At 29.3% G+C, this 22,664-nt stretch overlaps 2 protein-coding genes and 1 long non-coding RNA gene across 8 annotated transcripts; 2 read left to right on the forward strand and 1 right to left on the reverse strand.

Annotated features, from left to right (window-relative positions):
- The first annotated feature begins 1,650 nt into the window (after positions 1-1,650).
- Positions 1,651-3,411, forward strand: LOC128393542 (hydroxyacyl-thioester dehydratase type 2, mitochondrial-like). Its single transcript, XM_053353728.1, is given in 5 exon segments — positions 1,651-1,867; positions 2,026-2,226; positions 2,229-2,367; positions 2,426-2,508; positions 3,244-3,411. Coding segments are annotated over 4 exon segments (462 nt in total). The 5' UTR covers positions 1,651-1,867; positions 2,026-2,141; the 3' UTR covers positions 3,399-3,411.
- Positions 3,412-3,468: 57 nt separating this feature from the next.
- On the reverse strand, positions 3,469-4,590 carry LOC128393540 (uncharacterized). 2 transcript variants are annotated; one of them, XM_053353726.1, is made up of 3 exons: positions 4,456-4,590; positions 4,099-4,345; positions 3,469-3,959 (listed from the first exon to the last, which is right to left on the reverse strand). In XM_053353726.1, exons 2-3 carry the CDS (start codon positions 4,328-4,330, stop codon positions 3,571-3,573), a joined length of 621 nt encoding a protein of 206 aa, XP_053209701.1. In that variant the 5' UTR covers positions 4,331-4,345; positions 4,456-4,590; the 3' UTR covers positions 3,469-3,570. The 2 variants fall into 2 exon arrangements, with proteins under 2 accessions (XP_053209701.1, XP_053209700.1); XM_053353725.1 differs by lacking the exon at positions 4,456-4,590 and having other exon boundaries at positions 4,099-4,449.
- A 16-nt stretch (positions 4,591-4,606) lies between these two features.
- Positions 4,607-10,751, forward strand: LOC128393548 (uncharacterized). Of its 5 annotated transcripts, XR_008326183.1 has the most exons (8): positions 4,607-4,752; positions 4,900-5,003; positions 5,236-5,820; positions 5,928-6,006; positions 6,148-6,270; positions 7,790-7,986; positions 8,176-8,453; positions 10,314-10,750. It is a non-coding gene; the product is annotated as an uncharacterized LOC128393548 (long non-coding RNA). The 5 variants fall into 5 exon arrangements; XR_008326184.1 differs by lacking the exon at positions 4,607-4,752 and having other exon boundaries at positions 4,766-5,003; positions 6,148-6,275; positions 10,314-10,751; XR_008326182.1 differs by lacking the exon at positions 4,607-4,752 and having other exon boundaries at positions 4,766-5,003; positions 10,314-10,751.
- Positions 10,752-22,664: the final 11,913 nt, after the last annotated feature.

Consider the following 22,664-nt stretch of genomic DNA (forward strand, 5'->3'; position numbering starts at 1 on the left):
TAATTAAATCTAAGAGGGAATTGATTAGAAGACATAAAAATAGTTTAACTTTCCACTGCGGGGATAACTCGGTGGCAAGAGGAAGAAGTAGGTTGATGATGAGGATGAAGATGCAGATGAGGATGAGGATGTAGCTACGATTGGGCGAGGTTTAAAAATACACTGAATTTTATGGTGGAAGGAGGTTAAAGACAAAGTGGGAATGGTGATGGAAAGGAAGTTTGGATGAAAAGCAACAGAGTGTGTGAGAGAGAGAGAGAGAGAGAGAGAGAGAGAGAGAGAGAGATAATTCTGTAAACGATAAAGATGATCCATCCTTGGAGGTTGGATGAAAGATTCCAACGCTATTTCTGGTGATGTTGAACAATCAAGGAAGAGGAGAAGAGGAAACTCTTTTTGGGATAAGAATTAAGAGATTGAATTTTCATTCTTTTTGGATTCTTTTTTTTTCCTTCACCAGTTGTTAAATCCATTGTTGTAAATTATGATGATGATGATGATGGAGATAACAAAGTAACAGTTGATTAAGATAAATGTTGAGAAATAAAATTAAATCTGCTGGGGAAGAATAGAGGTAAAAATATACAGAGAGAGGAAAAGAGATTAAGACAAAGAGAGTATAAGAGAAAGCGAAAGTGGCAATTACCTTGAGATTTATCCGCAAACAGATCTTTGGATTAAGAGGTGAGATAAACAATCTAATTAATGTTTTCGACAATTAAAACGGTTCATAATTAACCCACTTACCTGAAAGTAAATTTAAATTGTAACAAAAAGAATTGCAATCAGTTTGAAGTTTGAACAATTGACAGAAAATTATTTCGATTAGTAGACAAATCGACAAATAATCAAGTTGATCATCTTGGAAATTAGATCAACTTTGATCTTCGTTAGCCTTAAATTGGTTAAGCATATTGATTGAAGAATTGATTAATTGTGATTATATGAATGAATGATTTATTGAGAGATAATTAATCATGTAAAAGATGAATTATTGTAATGGAATTGTTTCAATTGGAGCAATTTGGTCAGGGTAAATTGGTTAATTTGTGAATGAGAATACAATTAAGATTTACTTCTGATCTTCATCAAATTTAGCTAAGATTCCCAATAGACATTCAATTAGATTTTTAAATTGTTTCGATTGTAAAATATAATCTTTGAGAAATGATTGTTCCCATGATTGTAATCCAAAGCAATTCCTTTTGATATTAGATTTATTATCGGCATTAAATTGTTTTGAATGTTTATCAAGTACGATTTTAATTAGATCCTTGAGACTTTGAGATTTAATCATATCTTGGATTTGGGGGTTTTCGGTTATCATCCTTTTCAAGATGACAGAATCATCTTCTAATTCACCTTCCTCCATCTCGGAATCATCGCTGCCATAATTTAATTGTATCGGTAAAAGTCCGGACATTTTAATTGTAAACAATTAACAGAGAAACACAATCTATAATATCAACATTGGGAAAAATCAACAAACATCAACAATTAGAGAGGGAAAAGTAAATGATCTTGATTTTTCAAATTCGAGAAAAAAATTATTACCTCGATTGGAAATCCTTTAATTATAATATTGATTATCAATTGATTGTCACAATTAAAGATATTTAATTAATTTAATGGTTAATAATAACACTAAGAGCCAAATGAAAATTACTCACGTGGTTGTGGCTTGAATCAGCTGATTGAGTGATCAGGAAACGAGAAAATTATTTGTGTGAGATTCAAATTGTAAATTGTAAACAATTAACTTGATCCGCTAGTTGATTAAGACAATTGTGAACAATTTTCTTGTTTAATTAACTCCTTGTTCATGGTTTAATTGAGTGAAATCAATCAATGTTCATCTTTGTTTAAGGTAAATATAAATTCATTTTGTTTTTCCTCAAAATCTCTTGTGTCCTAATTATCAATTAGTTAACAAGCTGATTCACTATGGAAATTAATTAATTAATTGTGGTTAGGATAAATTGGAATATAAATTTGATGATTGATTTGTTTTGGTTTTTGTTGTAGATGATTTAATATTTTCAGGTTGATTTCAGTGGTTGTCTCATTTTTCATTTTGTTATTCAAAGGGATTGAAGTTATTCTGGTTTGGCGTTAATTGGACTCTTAATTGTTGATTGTTAATGGCGATTTTTAACAGAATTATTCCTCTAATTAACTCGGTTCGTCAATGTTCAACAATTGAAATTAAAGTTGGATCAGAAGCGATTGAAAACGTATTTTCACCCGAGAAGATGTGATGAAATTTTGTCAAATTGTTGGTGACACTAATCCACTTCATTTTGATGATAAATCAGCTCAATTAGTTAATTTCTCAGGTATAATTGTTCCAGGATTACAATTAAATGGGTGAGATATCCAATAAAATTAGAATGATAATCAAATACTAATTGTCTTCATCTTAAAGAACCGTTTCCTCAATCATTGGAACCAAATTACCAGGACCAGGATCCATTTTGGTTAAACAATTTCTTGATTTTGTTGCTCCTTGTAAGTTGATTAAGACTTTTAATTGTTGTCATATTACCAAACAATAAGTTGGAGAGAGAGAGAGAGAGAGAGAGAGAGAGAGAGAGAGAGAGAGAGATAGAAATGACAATTTAGTGACAAACGAATAAATCAAAAGGATTCTAATTGTTGAGTGAAGTAAATTGAAAGAATCAAGTGAAAATCCAAGATGGATATTGATTCTGACACCGGATCAAATGGATTTGCTCATGTTGGATTAACGATCACATTAATTGGCGGAGTTTGTTACACCTTTTATAAATTTCTATCTATCATGTTTACTACGCCATCGAATGATAGGGTTGAAGGGTCATTATCAACAACATCGACCCAACATGAGTCATCTGATAGGGCGACACTTTTATCAGGTGAAAAGTCAACTTCTAGTAAATTTGCTCGAGCCATGAAAGCCGTTGATGAGAAAATCAAAGGTACTAGTTGGTTCATATCACCACTTAATCGTTGGAAAACTTCATCGTCATCATCGATCAAAAGTGAACGTTCAAAGAAAAAGTCCAAATTATCATCGGTCACCAGTTCTGGGACAAATTCGACTGGTTCCAAGAAATCAGACTCTTCCAAAGATTCAAGAAATTATTCGTTTTTCTCACCAAATGTTAAATAGGAGAGAGAAAGAGAAATATTTATGTTCCAATTGTTTACATTGACGATTCTTCTTTAAATTTGATTAATTGATTGTTAACTCGAATTATTCAGGTTACATTGGTGAACAAGTGATGACTCGTGTTTGGATCGCTTCGATTAAGAAGACATTCATTGATTGTCACTACGAATGTATCATAATTGGAAACGGAAAGATTGTAATGAAAGGCGATGCTTTGATTTATAAACCTGTAGAAATAAAAATTTGATTAATTTTGCAAAGGTGACACGATTCAGTTAATTTTATAGACAAATGCCCGATGCATTCTTTTGTTGATGTTAGTTTTGATAAAGTTGAAGGGATGATGATGATCACCTTCAACTTCATTTATTGGATTTTTAAATTTATAGTTGTAATTATTGTTGATGTTAACAAAATTTTTATCGGTATCGGCGTAATTGTAAAGTGTTTCTTCGTTTCCAAGATGCTGAAACAGAGCCACCAATTGTCTTAGCGAAACCATGACCGCGTCCTCTTAATCCACGATGTTTCTTACCAGCGCTTGTCAAACCTCGGCATTCTCTGTGCTTATGAACAGGATCACAGATCCAGTTAACCTTAGGATCACGTCGAATGGCTTTATGATGAGGATCAATACAGATAACCTCATAAAATTTGAATGTTGAATCTTGGCCAACCCAATAAGAACCAAGAATTCTCAAAGCTTTAGCCACACGTTTACCAATACGGGTCTCAGCGATAGCTTGAAGATTTCGCTTGTGTTTCAATTGGTTGATACCAATATTCTTGGGTTTACCAAAAACGGCACCTAATTAAAAGAAACATTTAAGAAAAAAAATAAATTTAAGAAAACAAATTAGTAAAAGTAAAAGAAAAAGAATAGAAAATTTAAAAGTGAACACGTTTAACACTAATCAATTTTATAGACATTGAGACAAAAGACTTACCCTTTGGTACTTGTCGTTTTCTACAACCTCGTCGGACTCTAACTCTGTAGATAACAAAACCTTGTTTACATTTATAACCTAATCGTCGAGCTTTTTCAGGTCGTGATGGTCGTGGGCATCTAACAATTACACGTTGTTGACGGAATTCCCATGTTCTCAATCGGAGTAAGAAAAGCATCACATCTGATTGCTTCTTTTTCCATAATTCTTGGGTATACTTATAATAACCCATGATTAATTTAATATCCTAAACAAGAAGGAGAACAAATTGTAACACAAATTAGATAATTACAAATGGTGATAACAATTTAAATTAAAAAAAAACCAATTAAACAAAGAAAATAAAATTCCAATTACCTTTATAATGAAAACTCAAAAGACAAAATGTTGAGACCAGAAAAAGGAAACGGAAATTCAATCAACACACTACAACTTTTTCGGTTCACGATAGATGGAGTTACTTTCGCATTCGTCGCTTTATTTGAGTTTTTATCTTTTCTTTTTTCTGTTAAATTTAAATTGTTTCGTTTTTTAATTAACTTTTAACTAGACAATTTATTGATTGTCTTTAATTAAATTTCTCTATGCAGTTGATTGGTTTAACATTGAATAACAATAAATCTTTTTCCATTTTTTATTCCAAGTGTCCCTAAGGTGATGTATTTGTTTTTCCCTCTAATAATTTTCGATGTTAATTTTTTTCTCTAAAATTTAAATCTAATGTCCAATGAGTAATAATCTTTTTAATTGGCCACCATTTTAATTTAATTTTTTCCATTTCTTTTTCTTCATTTAATTTAGGAATTTTTGTCCAATCTTTAGGTTAATTGGAAGGAAATTTCAATGAACATCTTGAAATGAACGATAGTAATTGTAGAACGTTTTCTTTCCACAAAGAGAATAAGGTATTTAATTATTGTTTCTTTTTTTCTTTTTATCGGTTTACTTGGTTTTTCTTTATAGAAATAATTCTGTTTATTATGGTAAGAGTTGAGATTTTGATTCCAAGAAATCATCATTTTTCTGGGGTTAAAATGTTATTACCAAAACAAAAACTGCTTCTTCTTTTTCCAAAAAGACATTAGATTGTTGATCGTTGATAAGTCTCTTTTTTCTCTTTTCTCTGCAACAATTAAGATGGTCTCTATACTCTCTCCGTGTTATTTGGTTCGAAAGGAGCAAAAAAGGAACGAGTTGTAATGTGTATTCCAGTTAGAAAGTCATTATCGAACCGCAAATCATTTCTTCTTAAACCATTTGACTAATAATCAACTAACAAATAAAAGATGGAGGAAAAAAAAGGAAGGAGAAAAAAGATAAATAACAAGAGAGATACAGATTTATTTACATACAGCGATACATCTAAATAAATCAGTTCACTGTTGCTGTTGTAACCTCTCAAGTTCAACTCTCATCAATTATACATGGACATACTTTCTCAGTTAATTTATCTCTTTCACTTTCCATCTTTAACACTCAAACAACAGTCTTTGTACACTTGATATAATTGATTAGTATCAATTAATTGGTCTTCTATTGGTACTGGAAAAAGAGAAAGGATTGAGTCTCCATCAACTGTTACCAAGAGAATATTTTTGATATTTTAAAATTTTTCTCCATCAATTTTTATTACACATCATGTGTATATTTTACCGGCTCATTTTGTCAACAATCAACAATCTCCCATATCAATTGCCTAAATCGTTAATTACTCTTATTAAGGTTGTGCATGTTTCTTTACCCTTTTCTATTTACATCTTATTCAATCAAACAATTAACTCTTTCTCTGTTTTTTTTACTTGCTCTTCTGTTTTTCTTCACTCTTCCAGGAAGATGCTGATTAATTAATTAACTGGTATGGTTGATGATTCCAATTTGTTATTAACTCAACAGAAATAAACTCGTAAGGTAATCAATACATTTTATGCATGTACTCATATATTCATTTTGGTAACAAATTAATAGTAAACTAACTCTTCATTTCTCTTTCTCTCTTTTTATTCTATTCTATTTTATCCCTTTTCTTTCTCTTTCCATCCTCCTGTTTAGGTCCTTTTCCATTGGGATATAACATGGTAGATGTAAAACCCAAAATCATCTCAAGCAAGATTCATCTGGGATAATTAATACATGGTGTAAATTAATAAAGCCATTGGAATAAATAACAAGCCTGTAAGGTATCACACTCTTCTCGTACACTTTCAACCAGAAATTGTGGTTTTTCTGCTGAGAGGTGAACTCATACCATGGCTAACACCCTCATCATTACTATTACTTATAATAGCGTTCAGATTTTTGGATTGTTGATTAAAGTGATCAAATAATGAGGAAATAGAGAGAGAGAGAGAGAGAAAAAGGAGAAGAGAAAAACTTACAGTGCAATTAATTTCTCTTAGGAATCAAGTTTCTTCTTACCTGATGACAAAAGTTTCGTTGGATACAAAAGAAAAGATGAGTGAGAACAAAAAAGCAAAAAGGAAAATGAGAAGATGATAATAATCAGAAATGAACAAATCCTACAAAATAATCATAAACAATCACTAGAAACATTTATACACATAAATTCATACAAAGTCCTGAAATATAAATGAAAAGAAGCAAAAAAAGCCTACCAACAACAATCTCCCATGGAGCTGTCAATGATACAACGTTTTTTAGCTTCTTCATCAGCCACCATCGTATAACTCACTCATCATCTGATCGTGTAACCTTTTCCAATGCAAATAACTTGCAACAAATTTAATTTCTATCTCATCAATCAACAGAACTCTTTTTTTTCTATTCTCTCTCTCTTCTTAAATTGATAAAAAACCCCAATGAACATGAAGTTACACTGAGAGAAACATAAATTCTGTAAAGAATCTGATTGATTGTTATAGTATTTTACTTCTCTATTTGTAATTAGATTCCCTGTGTTCTCAAATTCAAATGTTGCTCTCTCATCTCATCTCTCTCTCTCTCTCTCTCCATGTGTATGCTAATTATCAACCCCGGACGTAAACACTTTTACCTCTACCACCATCAGAACCACTTCCAAAAAAATAATCTATTTACATGTTAACTCAACTAGCCCCAAGAGCTTAGTAATTTTTTTCCTTCATCATCTGTCTCTTGCTCTTCTTACAGTCTTCAGCTCATTTTCATGTAATAGTATATGCATAACAAATATCCACAGAAAGTTGACTTATATTTGCCCAAAGATATTAACTGAACATGATTGCTGACAAGTAACTGAGAACATGAAGAAGAAGAAGAAAAAAAATGAGTTAGAAAATAGAATTTAAAATAGTTTTCGAATATAGTTTTTCTCTTTTTCTTTCTGACAGTTGATGTAAGCAATACCTCTTGTTAGATAATAACAAATACAGAGAGAAAAAGAGTAAAAAGTAAATTCGAAACTAAAACCATCAAAATTAACTCTAAAGAGACTCTAATTCATTTGCTAGAGAAAAAACAACAACACCTTAGATATTAATTACCTTTGAAGAGAACAGAAAAATTAGAGATATGAATCTGAATTTCTGTCGAAAGTGTGAGACAAGAGAGATTAGATAATTTCCTCTTAAATGATGAAATATGGTGTTGAAATAGATCATATCTCCTTCATCATCACCTCAAAGTTTAATTTCGCCAAGTTAATTGACAATTTAGTTACCGAATACCAAGTAAAATGTTAATTTGCTCACCTCAGGTTTAACATGGATACTAATCAGTCCAAGTTGATGTTACCTTGATTTTGAAAGTATCTCAATGCCATGGCCATGATGTTTGATTATCGCTGATGATAATTGTTTACACAAATTGATTGTTCACAGTTTCATTTACTATCTGGATTTTTTCAAAGTATCTTATGGAAAACTATTCAACCTGTTGAACGATTTTCTTCAGGTAAAACCATTCATCTTCTATGTAAACTCTTAGCATAACTTTTTGATCCAAATCTTTGTTGAATAATAATCAACAGAGAGCGTAAAGAAAGAAAGAAAGAAGAGAAGAGAGAGAGAGAGAGAGATACATTATCATTAAATTGTGTTCTCTTTTCTTCTTCATCTTCTTTGTGAACTTGTTCTAAATCAGAAGTTGATATGGAACAGAAATTCGTATACACTCATTGATAATCATGGAGATTATATGTTGATATAGATTCTGTATGAATACTCTGCTGAATACCTCCTATATTCATGACTGGATATCATGAATTTTATCAACTTGAACAGCAACTTGTGGCTTTTTCCTTCTTTGGTTAACTGTTGTTGGTTTACTATTCCAATCAATCTGTTTACCTCAACCAAATACAATCTCATCCATCCATTGATCCATTTCTAAATCCTCATAACAACCAAGGATAATACATGGTAATCATTTTAATCTAATCACGAAGATGAAATTAATAACGGATTTCCCTCTCCACCAATTGATCAGCTGATTTAAACTGATATTATTTCCCTCCAATTGAATCCAGATCATCACAAATCAACATGATAATCTCAACACAATTCATTGACACACATTCTCAATGAATCATCATCATAACCATGAATATTATTACATCATGTATTCATTTGAATCTTTTTTAATTCAATTGTATGAATACATATCAATAGATTCATTCCTATACTAAAATTTAACTTTAATCTAAATGATTTAGTTTAACATTCAAATTGTTTACTAAAACAGGAAAAAAAAATTACCCAACATAATTACTCCCGATACTAATTCCCTGCAAAGTTAATTGTAAAACTCATTACGATGAAGTAGAAAAAAAAAATCAAAGTTAAATCAGTGAGAAAAAAATAGTTTTCAATGATTAACTTTGTCTCTCTTAAACTCTCACTCCCATTAACCAATGTAACTCTCAATTGAATTAATTTTAATTAGAGAAAACATTGTCAATCATTTTAATCACCTTTAAAAATAACTAACCAATTAACTTTTCTCGGTTATCATCATCTTGTTACCCTAATTAAATGATGACAACATCTTAACAACAAATCAATTGCAATAGTAAACCTAATTACCACTAAATCCTAATGACAGAGGGAAGGAAAAGTTTTCAAATTGTGTTAATCAAAACAGTTCAATCAGTTAATTACTTTCAATTGGTAATAACAGTTTTTATTTAACTATAAAAATTGATTCAAATGAATTAAAAGTAATCAACTTGGTAATCATATGCAAACAAACAAACAATCAGTGATGATTTTGATCACTTGATCGGTGGGAAGGAAAACTTTTTCCTCCTCTTCCTGACTCCAATTTACTATTAATACCATGAAAATGGCTCCCACTTGATGATAATGAATGAAGATTAACTATAAAAAAAAATTTACTAGGATAATTTTCACTGAAATAATTGAATAAAATTATGCAAATATAATGTCCAATGATTTACTAAGGATAACTGGATTTCCAGTGATATTTATGAGACATTGAGGACTCATTCACGTTGATATTTATTATTATGAGTACAACAATTTACTCCCACTCATATTTTATCAACATCCTCATCATCATCTAATGTATTTTCATTCAAACATTTTCATCTTATAATATTTTATATTCACATGAATATATTTACTCAAAATGATCAATTGAAAAACTGGACTTTGTTATGATTATGATTTTAATCATTGTTGTTAAAAGTTGTCATCATTTTTAAACTTAATTATGATTATATGAATTTTAGAAAGCAAATCAATTATGTTAATTAACAATTAACTTAATCACAATTTGGGTTTAACTTTTATTAATATCAAATCAATTGAGAATCAAATTGATTTGGTGATGAAACATTCACTTGAAATTGATTCACCTAAAAAGTTTTACAAACAATTTACATTTGAAAACTTTTTTTTTTTACTCTCAATGATTAATGAATGAATAGTAAAAAGAAATAGCTTCAAGTGATTAACTAATTAAGTTAAACTATTAAATACTTTAAATACAATAATCTCATGGGAAGATTATAATACAAAAAACTAACAACATTTCCAATTGAAATTGACCCAATCTAATTTACTTGGAATAATTTAATTCCATGTTTAATTGTGTCCACTGATGATTGTTATCAATTCTCCCTTGTTTTTCATTAACAATCTAATTGATTTGATTCAATTCCAATTGAAATTAACTAACAAAACAAGAATTATATTATCTTGAGCTATGGAAATCGAATTAATTTATTCTCTCTTTTTTTTTATATTCTTTTCTAATAGTAATCTACCTTTCTAATCATCATCATCATCGGAATAAGGATACATCTTAATACAAGGAAAAGCTTAATTGTAATAATCGTAAAAATTGTCTGTCACATTAATAAAATAACCATTAACCTCAATGGTCCAAGATCAAATTGCTTACGATTGTAAGTTAATAGGAAATTAAATTATCCATTGATAACAATAATAATCTAAATCCTCTTAAGACAGCTGATGATGATCCTTTAAAGTGTCTTGAACATGTTTACCATCAATTATCATCCTTTTGTTATGTTACATCACCTTAAATTGTTTACCATCAATGATAATTAACATTGTATTATAAGGAAAATGATGAGATGCTAATCAAAAGTAACTCATTTTATCCGAAACATTTTCTTGTACAACTAATTAGAGTAAATCTAACAGGTAATAGATTCTAATTGATAACTCGTTAACCCTTTGGTAACCGGACCAAATTAACTTGAATTTTACAGATTAAGTTGACCTTTTAGGTGATGGTCAAGTCGCTGAACAGAATTACCGTTTTCTATTAGTTGGTCACTAATTTCAATTCAACTACGAAAAGATTATTACTTGTAAGAATATAATTCGATGGCCTTTCTTGATATTGTTCTCAGAGAACTGTCCAATTCCTCTCGTTGAACATATGAAATGTCACCAAATGAGCTTCGAGTTATTCTTGCACTGGAACTTTCAGTTCTCGTTTCAGTTTTTTTTCCGCAAACAGAATCTACATGATAATCTATTAGAAATATTTTTCTGTTCCAAATTCTTTAATCAACTGTACAGAGAGAGAAAAATACTAGTGAATAATGTCAGAATTCTGGACAGATATTTACAGAATTTGGAAACAGACAGTTTTCACCAAACGATTGAAGTTCATTTCTATCTTGTCAAAGTTTCGATCAAAATTCTGTTAATGTGAATATATTATATACATATAGGGATAGAAAAAGCGTGAAAAAATTTCGCCTAATTGATTATGTGAATAAACTGCTAACCGATATGCTAACCAATGATTAATCAACAATCAACGTAAATATGAAATTAATATTATCACCATGGTATGAATGGAATTGAATATCTCTCGGTAAACTTGAGTGGAACAATTTGATAACAATTAACTCATTGATTATTAACAACATTCCAGATTCAATTGGGATGAAAACTTCATATACATTTTGATGGTAAAAAGGGTGAAAATTGATTCATTGATAATCAACAATACAAAAAGTGAATGAATGGAAAATGAGAAGCAAGAATGTTGGATACAAATTACTATGATAAATTAATTTTCCAATAAATAAAATACACAATAAACTGTTAGTAAATTGAGTTAATATAAGAATACACCTTCCACCCACCACTGAGAGATGAGGATGAGTATTAACAATAGATAATAATGAAAATACCAATAGAGTTACTATTAGAAGAGAAATAATTTCAAAGGTAAATCTCATGGGAACAAAATATGGAATATAAATTTTAATCTATTCCCATGTATCATATTATCATCACCAATCGACTACGTGACTTAGTCATCGTCATCATCATCTTGGGCCTTTTTATCATCATCATCATCACCTTTCACCTTTTTATGGGTCAGTCCCTTTTCCCTTTGCAAGTATTTCCATGTACATGATGATGATGATGATAACCTAACTCTCCAAACCTGAGCCATTAGGGTCTAGGTTGCAATCGACATGCAAGGTTAAGGGTCCACCTTGTAAGTATTTTCTCAAGGCCAATGGAGCAAATTATTACTTCCGCTTTGTTGTTGCATCCATCGGAACCGGAAAAGAGTATTATTTCAAATGGTAATCCTAACAAACCTTTACCTTCATTTTGTTCATCAATGAAATTACCTTTAGGTTTTGTATTATTAATAATAATATTTGTCTTATTTGTTATTATACCTTTTGAATGATTGATTGATTGTTAACTATTAGATTTGGTTGATTAGTTTCAAGTGTAAATGAGAAACAATTTGATTGTTAGTTTAGGTTAAATTAGGTTAACAATATGGATCATTTATTTTCCTTCATTTATTTTTTTTTTTCATTTGATTTTACAATTTATGTTGATCAACTTTTATTATTTTCTTGCTTCGGGAAAAATGATTCTCGTTGATTTGATTTGATTGTTTGGTTTTGTTTACATTTAAATCAAACTCTCAATGTTCAATCATATTTACTAATATTAACTTCAATCAATCAATAGTTTTACCTTTGATTAGTTGATTAGGTTAACCCAATTGTATATATTGTATGATTAAAATGAACAATCAACCAAAGTGAAAATTATATCCTTGTAAATTTGTTTGATTCCCTCTCGAACTGGAAACTTACTCAACAATTAAATTATTACTGAAAGATAATTTCTATCACCATTAAACTTAATTGTAACGGTTATTGTTAATCATGATAATGATTATAATCAACAGATTATTATTATTATTAACATTATTTTATTCAAGTTACATGAAATTGTAATAATAACAAAACTTATTTAGATTGTAACTCCCAGCAATTTATTATAATTCCCTGTGAATCAGTTAATTGTAAATCAGTATTAAGCTTGAAAACAAAGAGACACAGTTGAGAAATTGATTGTTATCATAATGATGAAGATGATAATAAACAATGATAATCACAGTTAAGAGCAATTAAGAGTTTGAATGAGTGAGAAAAACTTTTAATGTTCAACTTGAAGATGAGGAAGAAAAAAAAATCTCATTGAAACACTTTCACTCCAATCATCATTTTTATCTCCATCCTCATCTTCATCATCAACCTTTTGATTATGATGAAGATGATAATGATTATCATCATTCAATTAACATGAAAAAAGGATCAACAAGATAAAGATGAAGATGCAAAGAGATGATTATAAAAAAAAGGTAATAATCATTTCTATGTAAATTTATTACTCAATTACGATCAAATTTTTGAGAAGAAAAAAATTATTTGATCAGTTAATTTAATTCCGTTTCCTTCCTTAATTACCTAATATAAATTTTCACCTTGAGATCATCTTAATCATCATAATTATCTTAATTGTAATCATAATTATCATAAATCTTAATAAAACAAAGTTTCTTGATCATATAATCATTGTAAGTTTTTTAATATTAACCTTTCAGATTTAAATTAAACTACTACTATTGGATAATTAATTGTTTCACTCAATTAATATGTTTACCTTGATTAAATTAAATTCAGCATATTGATTGTTGATTAATTTCTGATAATTGATACTCATTGAAAACTTTTCAAGTGTAACAATCAAACTAATCATAAAACTTTTGATTACACTCAAAAAGTTTGACAAAATTTAATCCATTTCAATTTCAATATTTATTATTACATTTCTATGAGTAAATTGTAATACTAAATTGTTATTATCAAGTTAATTAATATCCAAAGGTAATTAAAAGATAATCACTCCATTGATAATAATTGCAACCCTTTAATTGGAAACCTTTTCTCAATTAGATCCACTTTTAACTTGAGTTAATTGAAATATAATATATGTTACAATTAAGCCTTTTTTTTATTTACTTTGCCATTAAATTATCAAAATAATATTTGTAATCAAATTAAAAGTTGATTATGATGATGTTGAATTAATTAATTGAATGAAATTGATTAATTCCAGCAACTAAATTGTTTGCTTTTGTATCCAAAATCATCACAATTTGTATAATATAAACAAGATAGAAAGTGAATCTTGAATTGAAATTGAAAATTGATACAACAATTATTGTTAATTGTTCATAAATTGTTATGTCATGAAAGTTATTACAGTAATCATTGAAAATCCCATGAAAGTGATAATAACTTTTTATTTGTACACATAAAAAGCTTGGACATTGGTCAGTTTCATATTAATATGAGTCCTTCCCAGTTGATTGTTGTATTTAAATGTTAATATTGTTATTAAGACACATTTGTTTATCTCAAGTGGTCCCAAGATGATGAGGATGAAGATGAAGATGAGGATGATAACTAACCTATTAAATGGATAACATTGAAGGTGTCTAATGTTTGAATTAATAGCATCTAATAACAATCAAATTAAGGTTACAATCAGTTTCGTTTTTTTTGATTATCCAACACCAATGGAAATTTATTCCTGTGGAAATTTTTTCTTTTTATTATCATTTCTCTTTCAGTCTCAAATAATTTATTACACTCTCATTGTAGGTTAATTGTTCACCTAAATTGCTGTTAAATTGTTTTCTCTGCGCCTTATAAAATGGATTAACAATTAGTAATATATTTGAGATTAGCTGAAAGTTAATAAATCTTTTCATTTCAATTTATCAATGAAAAGGTTTACACTTTGATTTATATATATTTCAACTTTTTGTTGTGACATTAAAAATTGTCCAACAATTTGTTTACCAATTTTCATTGATTGCTGTTCACATTTATCTCTGTTTCTTAATTGTTACAATTTCTTACCATTGATTATCATACAATTGTTTGTATACTCGCTTAGTTGGTTAATAATGTGATGATAATCATTTGACAAGCTAAATAATGTTTCAAATCACTAGTGTTGTGGGTTAGTGTTTTTCCATGAGAAGCAAAAGTTTAGTAAGAAAATAGAAAGAGATTTTTCATCATTATCATCTCTTCATTATAATCATCCTCATCATCATCATCATCATCATCTTGTGGATCATTGTTAACACGATCAGGATGATGATGTTGATAAAAAAAAGAAAGAGAAAGAAAGAAGACTAAATTTACTTCTAAAACGATTTCTAAGGCAAAATGATCTTTTTCCAAGAAACACTCTCTCAAAATCTCCTCCCTTCATCATCATCATCATCATCTTCTTCTTCCTCCTCCTTCTCTTCACCTCTCCCACCTTAGTGAAGCCAAAGTCGAATTGGAGAAAGAGATGAAAAGATGAGAACTCATTTATCTAACTTTTCTCTTTCTCTGCTCTTTAACATCCCATTTTCACTCTTGTAAATACAATGATGATGTACAATTGCACATCATCATCATCTTCTTCTTCCTCATCATCATGATACTAGATTCCAGGAATCGGTTAACCAGAATATAGTTTGCAAAAGGCCTTAATGTAAGATCGACCCTTGTACAGGTCGCAACAAATTAGCTTGTATCCTTTTTCCAGAATACAATCATTTCTTTTCATCTTCCATTCAAAATGCTCCTTGATTATGATAATAATGATGAAGATAATGATGATAAAGGAGAGAGAGAGACGGCAAAGCAATAAGAAACAGAAGATAACTTTCTTTTTCCAGTTCATTATCTCTCTCTCTCTCTCTCTCTCTCTCTCTAGTAAATGAAGGTTAGAAGCTCAAAGTTCACCAACAAACTTTTCTCTCTATCGCCCAAAAGTGACCTGAAGACCCGAGAATGGGATTGGTAAGCAAAGAGAGTCTAAAAAAAGAACCTAAAATCTCAGATTTACTATAAACGGAATCGATGGGAGGAGAGTCCTTGCCGTCATCATCATCATCATCATTACCATCATCATCCCTATGAGAACTTTTTTTTAATGTAGATCTTTTTAGTCCATGTTAGTTATATTTACCTTTGCAATTGGTTTTCTTTTTGTCAATCAAAACGAACCCTTAAAAAATATGTTCGCTTTTTTTACCATCAATTTGCTATCGTCAATTTACATAAACTGACGGGTTTCGAGTTGGCCTTTTCCATAGAAAGTCCGTTAGTTAACCTTGAGATCGTTTTCTAGGACAATTAAAGCCTTTAGTGTCCAGATCCTGGTTTCTTTTTACCTATGGGAGAAAAAAAAAGAAACCATATTTCTCCTTATGAAGCAAATTGTCAATGGATATTATATTTTTCTAAGTGTAACAATAATAATACCATAGGATTATCTTCATCTTCATCATCCTTATCATCTTTAAAAGGCTACCGATAACATTGCGTTCCCAAGCTTTTTTTTTGCTTCGGGTTTTTCCTAGAAAATGGCCTAGTCTCTTTTTCCTCTTTCTTTTTTGTATGGTTTCCTTTTTTATCTCTCCCTTTCTCTTCCTTATCTCTTTCTCTCCTTCTGGTCAACCTTGACCCAAATTATTATCGTCATGGTCAAGGTTATGAGATAATACTGACCATCGGTGTGAATGGTCAAGAGTGAGGGAGAGACAGAGAGGAAATCGCTCTCAACTGTTAAGCGGAAATATAAGTTTAAAATTTTGTTTCACTTTAAAAAGTCACTAAATTGTTGATTAACTCAATCAACAATTGATCATTATCAAGTTAAGATTCTTAATCTAAAGCTAAATCATCAAGATCGGTCATCTAATCATCAACAATTACACGGCCATTTTGTTTTCCCCTTAAAACTTGTTATGATTAATCATCTTAAACAACAATCAAAAATGACAAGCATAACAAAATGGATCAAGTTGATTGTTCACTGATTTGTTGATTAGTTTATCAACTAGATAATAATTAACCTCCTAACTCCCAATAACATTGTTTTTTATAAAGGTAAAAATCAATTGTAACAATTAATAGCTACAATCAAAATAAACAACAATACTCTTAATTCAATGATAAGTAGGCTAATCCAGATAATGATTAGTTGATTAACTGAATAACAAAGTTGATTAACAGCTAATCTGATTTTGAATAAGAGGCTTCTCATTTCTAGGAAACGGAAGAGGAAAAAAGGTGAGATTAGAAAATAAAGAGATAACAAAATGAGAAGAAAAAAATGTATATATTATCATCTTCATCTTCATCTTCATCTTCATCTTCAGCCTCATCTTCAGCCTCATCATCATCATCATCATCATTTTTTCCCCTGATCATCATTGTAAAAAATGGTAAAGGAAAAGTTTTAACAGATTGAATTATGTTTTTTTTCATACTATTGAAATAAATTGTTGAAAATTCCTGGAAAATGGTAATGGATAAGATATTGAAGATAAAGATGATGATGATGATGAAAACTACATTACCCACCGCATGCTCTTCATCATTATCATCCACCCCACTCCACCCTAACTTTTATCATCCTCTTCCTCCTACATCAGTTATAATCTCAATTTATTACATGAATTATCATCAAGTGACAATGTTTCCTTCATGAAACTTTTTCCTCTAATTTTGTTTCGTTTACAACAATCAAACAAGAAAAACAATCAAAGGATAAACAATCAAATTAATCAATACTAATCACTTTGAGAGATGATAATTATAATCAAAATTTCCGATCATACGATTTCAAATGAAATTCTAGAGGAAAACTCAGAATTTTTCTCTCTCTCTCTCTCTCTCTTCATGTAAATCATATTCTCTATCTCTTTGAATTATTCACAATTACTTTTAATAGGGAACAATATAAACAACAGTTCAATAAATTACGATTTTATAGATATCGTTCATCTGGAAGAGGAAAAAGTTCTGATAAAATTGAGAAAGAAAAAAATATGAACATGAATTATTGCTTTTCCATTTTGACTTTATATTCTTGTCCATTGGTTAGTATTAGATGTTGATTGTTGAACAATTGAATTTAAATTGCTATAAATAACATATTTTAATATCATCTTCAAGTAAATCACACTTATTCACACTCGAATAGTTCACAAAACAGTTATTAGAACATTTCAAGTTCGATAAAAAAAGAAGTTTTTTTCCCAAACTTATTATTAACATTTCTCATTCTATGTTAATCTTTTCAACTCTCTCAAAGTGATAATAAAAAACAATATCAACTTGAATTGAGATTAAATCTTTACCCTTGATAATTTAACAATTTCAATTGTAAGTTGGTCATTTAATTGTTTACCTCACAATTTACAACTTATTTACAATGCAATTGATTACAAGTTGTTGTTGTTATTTTTTAAACAATCTCATGATAATCAAAACTTTCATTTGATTATATTCAAGGGTTGAATTTAAAAATAAAATATTGCAGCTAAATTGTTGAGCAATTGATTAGATTGCTGTTGTCATTTGAATTGAAAACAATCAATATATTACATAAGATTTAAATGATAACCGATGATAATTTAAGTCATTGTAAATCAGGCTTACAATTGAATCGGATTTAGATCTGAATCCCTTGTTGAATGTTAATGCAACAACAATTTGAATTTACTTTTTTTTCATCCCAATAAGATCATCATCATCATCATCATCATCATCATCATCATCATCACCAACCTTATATCATCAGAATAAAGTATTTACTCAGCCTGAGAATCATCAATGAACTAATATTTACATAGGAAATCAGAATCCTCTGTGTATTGTATCATCGTTATAAAATTTTAAATCTAATTGTAGTTAAAATAAATTGTTCTTGGTAAAAAAACAACAATTTGTTGAAAATTTTCATCATGAAAATATTTCTTTATGATTCTGATTATTATTCAATTCATAATGATAACCTAATAATAAAATTTGATCACTTGGAGCACAATTAACTTATGACAATCAATTTTTAAATCGACGACAATTATGATCTGACCTCCAATCTAATCTAATATTTAGCATTTAAATGCTTTGAACGGAGGCAAATCAACGGTCACTCTTAAATTGTGATTTGATTGCTGATAAAATGACTAACCTAAATTAAAAGTATTAAATATTATTAATATAAATCTTAATGATAATGAAACATGAAACTATTATTACATTCACAGGAACAGAAAAAAATAAAAAAGTTGTAATAAAATTGAATGAAATTGTATTAATGTGAATTAACCTCCAACAGTGATTTACAAATTGTAACACAACCATTATCATGAAACAGAATCATTGATAAAATGCTAACTTGTTAGAGTGAGGAAAAAAAAAACTTCCAAATATGAAAGTTACCATGAAAAATAATTTGGATTTGAAATTAAATTGAAATCAACAAGCATCATTACAGTGTGTTGATAATTTCATCCTCATCACCAATGGTAAATCCTGAACTCACCATGGATAATAATAATAATAATAATAATAACCTTGTACATATGAGAGATTCATGATGAAGATGAAAAAAAGTTGACTCGTTTTCATGGTAATATTTTTATTCAGCATTTACCTTGAGAGTGGTAAGAAAAAAGGACAATCTTGTATTTTATGCTTGTAATATGTTGGGAGTGGGATTGGGTGCTGATGGTGATGATGATGATGATGATGATGGTGGTGGTGGCGGTGGAGTGTTAATATCAAATAACTTCAACCATTCCCCCTTTAGTAATAACAGAGTGATAATAATAACAATAACTGTCAATGATCATAATCTTTGGATATAATTTACGGATTGGATTTTTATTAAACAGGGAAACGGAGAGTGGGTTATGTGGGAGGGAGGGTTTAATTTCAAGTTATCATCAAAAGTTATTATTTGATAACAACTCATAACCGTTAACCATGAACAAAACCAATGATGATAATTTAATCAAATCAATAAATTATCATCATTAAAAGGCCTTTGAATTTATATTTTATTTCATTGTCAACAGAAATTGTATTAATACTTTACTGGAATTAAAGTTGTGACACTTAATCAGAAGCCACAAACTTTTGTCTTCCTGTAACAATTAACAATCAAAATGATTTGGAACAATTTTCAGTTGAATGTTGGGAGTTTTCACTATTATTATTATTATTACTATTTGCAATTAAAGATGAAGATGAGGATGAGGATGATTGGGGGGGAGAGAAAATGGAAAGTGCTTGAAAGATTTGGGGGATAAACAGGATGAGAGGATGAGAGGGAGTTTGGAAGATGGGAAGATGATAAAGGTTAGGGTACAAGTGACACAGATCTTTCAGTTATCAGGGAAAAAGGTCATTGACTCAAGTTGACCCACTTTTTGGTTCTCCATTAATTAGATAACCTTATTTACTATTGGAAAAAACCTTGAAATTGTTTTCACTTTTTTTTCACATTCGAAAATTTTTTAATTCTTCTCATCCTCACACAATTAAAGTTAATTACTACTAAATCTTGTTGCTTTTCATCCCAAATAGTTGATTGTAATTCTTGCATAACTATTATAGAAGAAAAAAAAATTATTATCAATTCTCATTTTATCAGAGATTTTGTTATTATTATTATTATTATTGCAGTTAATTAGGGAAAACGTTTTAAACGGAAACGGAAATGATAACCTTATCTTTTCATTCATTTATATTCATGGATACTTATTATCATTGGGTAACCATTGGAAGTTCATTAACCTTAATTGTGATCATTTCTTAGTTATTTCTGACTATTTAATAATAATAATAATAAATTATCAATGTTGAAAACTGTTTCCGTTTTTATTTGTAAACTTCCGGGTTAAGTAAATTTTAGATAAATTTAAAAGTTTCCCTTTCTTTTTATTTCAAGTTAATTGTTGATTTATTCAATTTGATAATGACCATCATTGATTAGGTGATGATAATGATTGTTTGTATTACCATGATAATGATTAACTCTAATCCAATTAATTTAATTTCATCTCTTTTCAAACAATTTGATTGGAAATGTTTTTTTCCTCTTCAAAATGATGGTCAATTATAACATTTTATTGACAACATTTAATCAGTTAATCCGATTAATTATCAGTATTATCCCTTTTTCTTTCATTGATAATAACTAAATTGTTCAAAATGATTAACTAGTTAATTGATCTCAAAGGTGATTATCCATCTAGTTAATACAGTTTAAAGTTTTGTTTCTCTCATCATTTACTTTTATTAACCTTTAATGATTTAGATGATAAGCTAAAACGAATTGAATTTAATTGACCATTGGGAAAGAGGAGAAATAAAAAAAAACAGAGAATTAGACTAATAATATAATCAATTTTAATTAGAAATTCTTGATTCTATTGAGAAAAATAAAGAAAAGAAAAACTTTTCATTCTCATGTTTGATTTTCTCAAAAGGTGTCACTAGTTTATTCTTAGAAAATTTTTTTCTCCAACTTTTTCAGTGACAATTTTGTTCTCTCTCGTTTTAAACTCTCTTCATGTCTGCTAATTAGTTTTTTCTTAATTTCCACGTAATTAATTAATTTCCATCCTCAAGTTGTTTCTCCAATGATACTTGGATCTCCATGGTTTCTTTTTGTTTCCTCTTCCATTCTCTTTGTCCCCTTATGGATCCACTTTTCCTCTCTTTCTCTCTCTCTCTCACTCACTGCCCTTCCCTTTGTGAATTACTAACTTGACATCGATAATCTGTGAAGATTAACATTGATTTGGAACTAGAAATTCAATCTATGTGAATAAACCATAATGAAGAAAAGGAAGAGAAAAAGAAAAAGACAGACAGAGAGAAGTATTTTGTTTACCTTGATACATGTACACTCTATATGAGTATATTATTCACTAGGTTAGTAGGGCCCAAGTGTGATCGGTGTTGCATGTTAATCTGGCCTTGTAGATACTAGAGAAAGAGAGAGAGAGAGAGAGAGAGAGAGAGAGAGAGAGAGAGTAAGTAAAGTTGGCTAAGGTATATTTCTCTATATAAAAATATGATCAGGATCCCTCTACGACTACTACACTTGTGAATTAAAAACAAGCCCACTTTTCAAAATGGCTTCTTGTTGTTAATTGTAGTCTCATAATGACTTATAAAATATTGTTGTTGTTTCACTTTTTTTTCTGACGGACTTTTGTTTATTTTCAGGCCTCGGTGGATATTTTAACTGCTTACCAATTATAACCCAATTTGGCTCAAACACACACTCATACATACATTTACCCCACTCTCTGGATCTTGTAACATCACCAACATCAACAACAACAACAACAATTCATCTACATCAAGGAACAGGGGAAAGTTTAACCAAGGGCAACAAGAATTAGTTATAAGTGTTGCTGTTGTTGTTAGGTCATGGAAATAATAATAATGTCTATTAATGGATAATGTTAAGTATTTATACTCACTGATTAATAATACCAGAGATTTATATTCATTATCATTAACCTCTTCTTGCTCTCTCTCTCTCTCTCTCTCTCTCTCTCTCCTCTCTATGATATTCTAGTTATTTTTCTCCCATCTTCTAATAGCTTCAGGCAATCAACGGAAGAATTGATAATAACATATCTATTGATGGAATAATCAAATTGCCGATCGTAATTTTTAATCACCATTCAACTATAATACAGTTTCACAACATTTAAATTTGCTGAATCAAGGAGACAACAAGAAAACGAGCTTAAATAAATCAGCTAATCCATAATGATTTGTGTATGTTAACATGTAAACAAAGTAATAACAATTATAATAATAATTATAATTATTATCACTACTACTACATAATACTATTAATAGTATTATTTTAGTTACAATTAACAACAACAGACAATATTTAATCAATGTTACGGTA

Source organism: Panonychus citri, unplaced genomic scaffold (assembly GCF_014898815.1).
Source record: "Panonychus citri isolate SS breed McGregor unplaced genomic scaffold, ASM1489881v1 Contig00138, whole genome shotgun sequence".
Taxonomy (NCBI): Eukaryota; Metazoa; Arthropoda; class Arachnida; order Trombidiformes; family Tetranychidae; genus Panonychus; species Panonychus citri.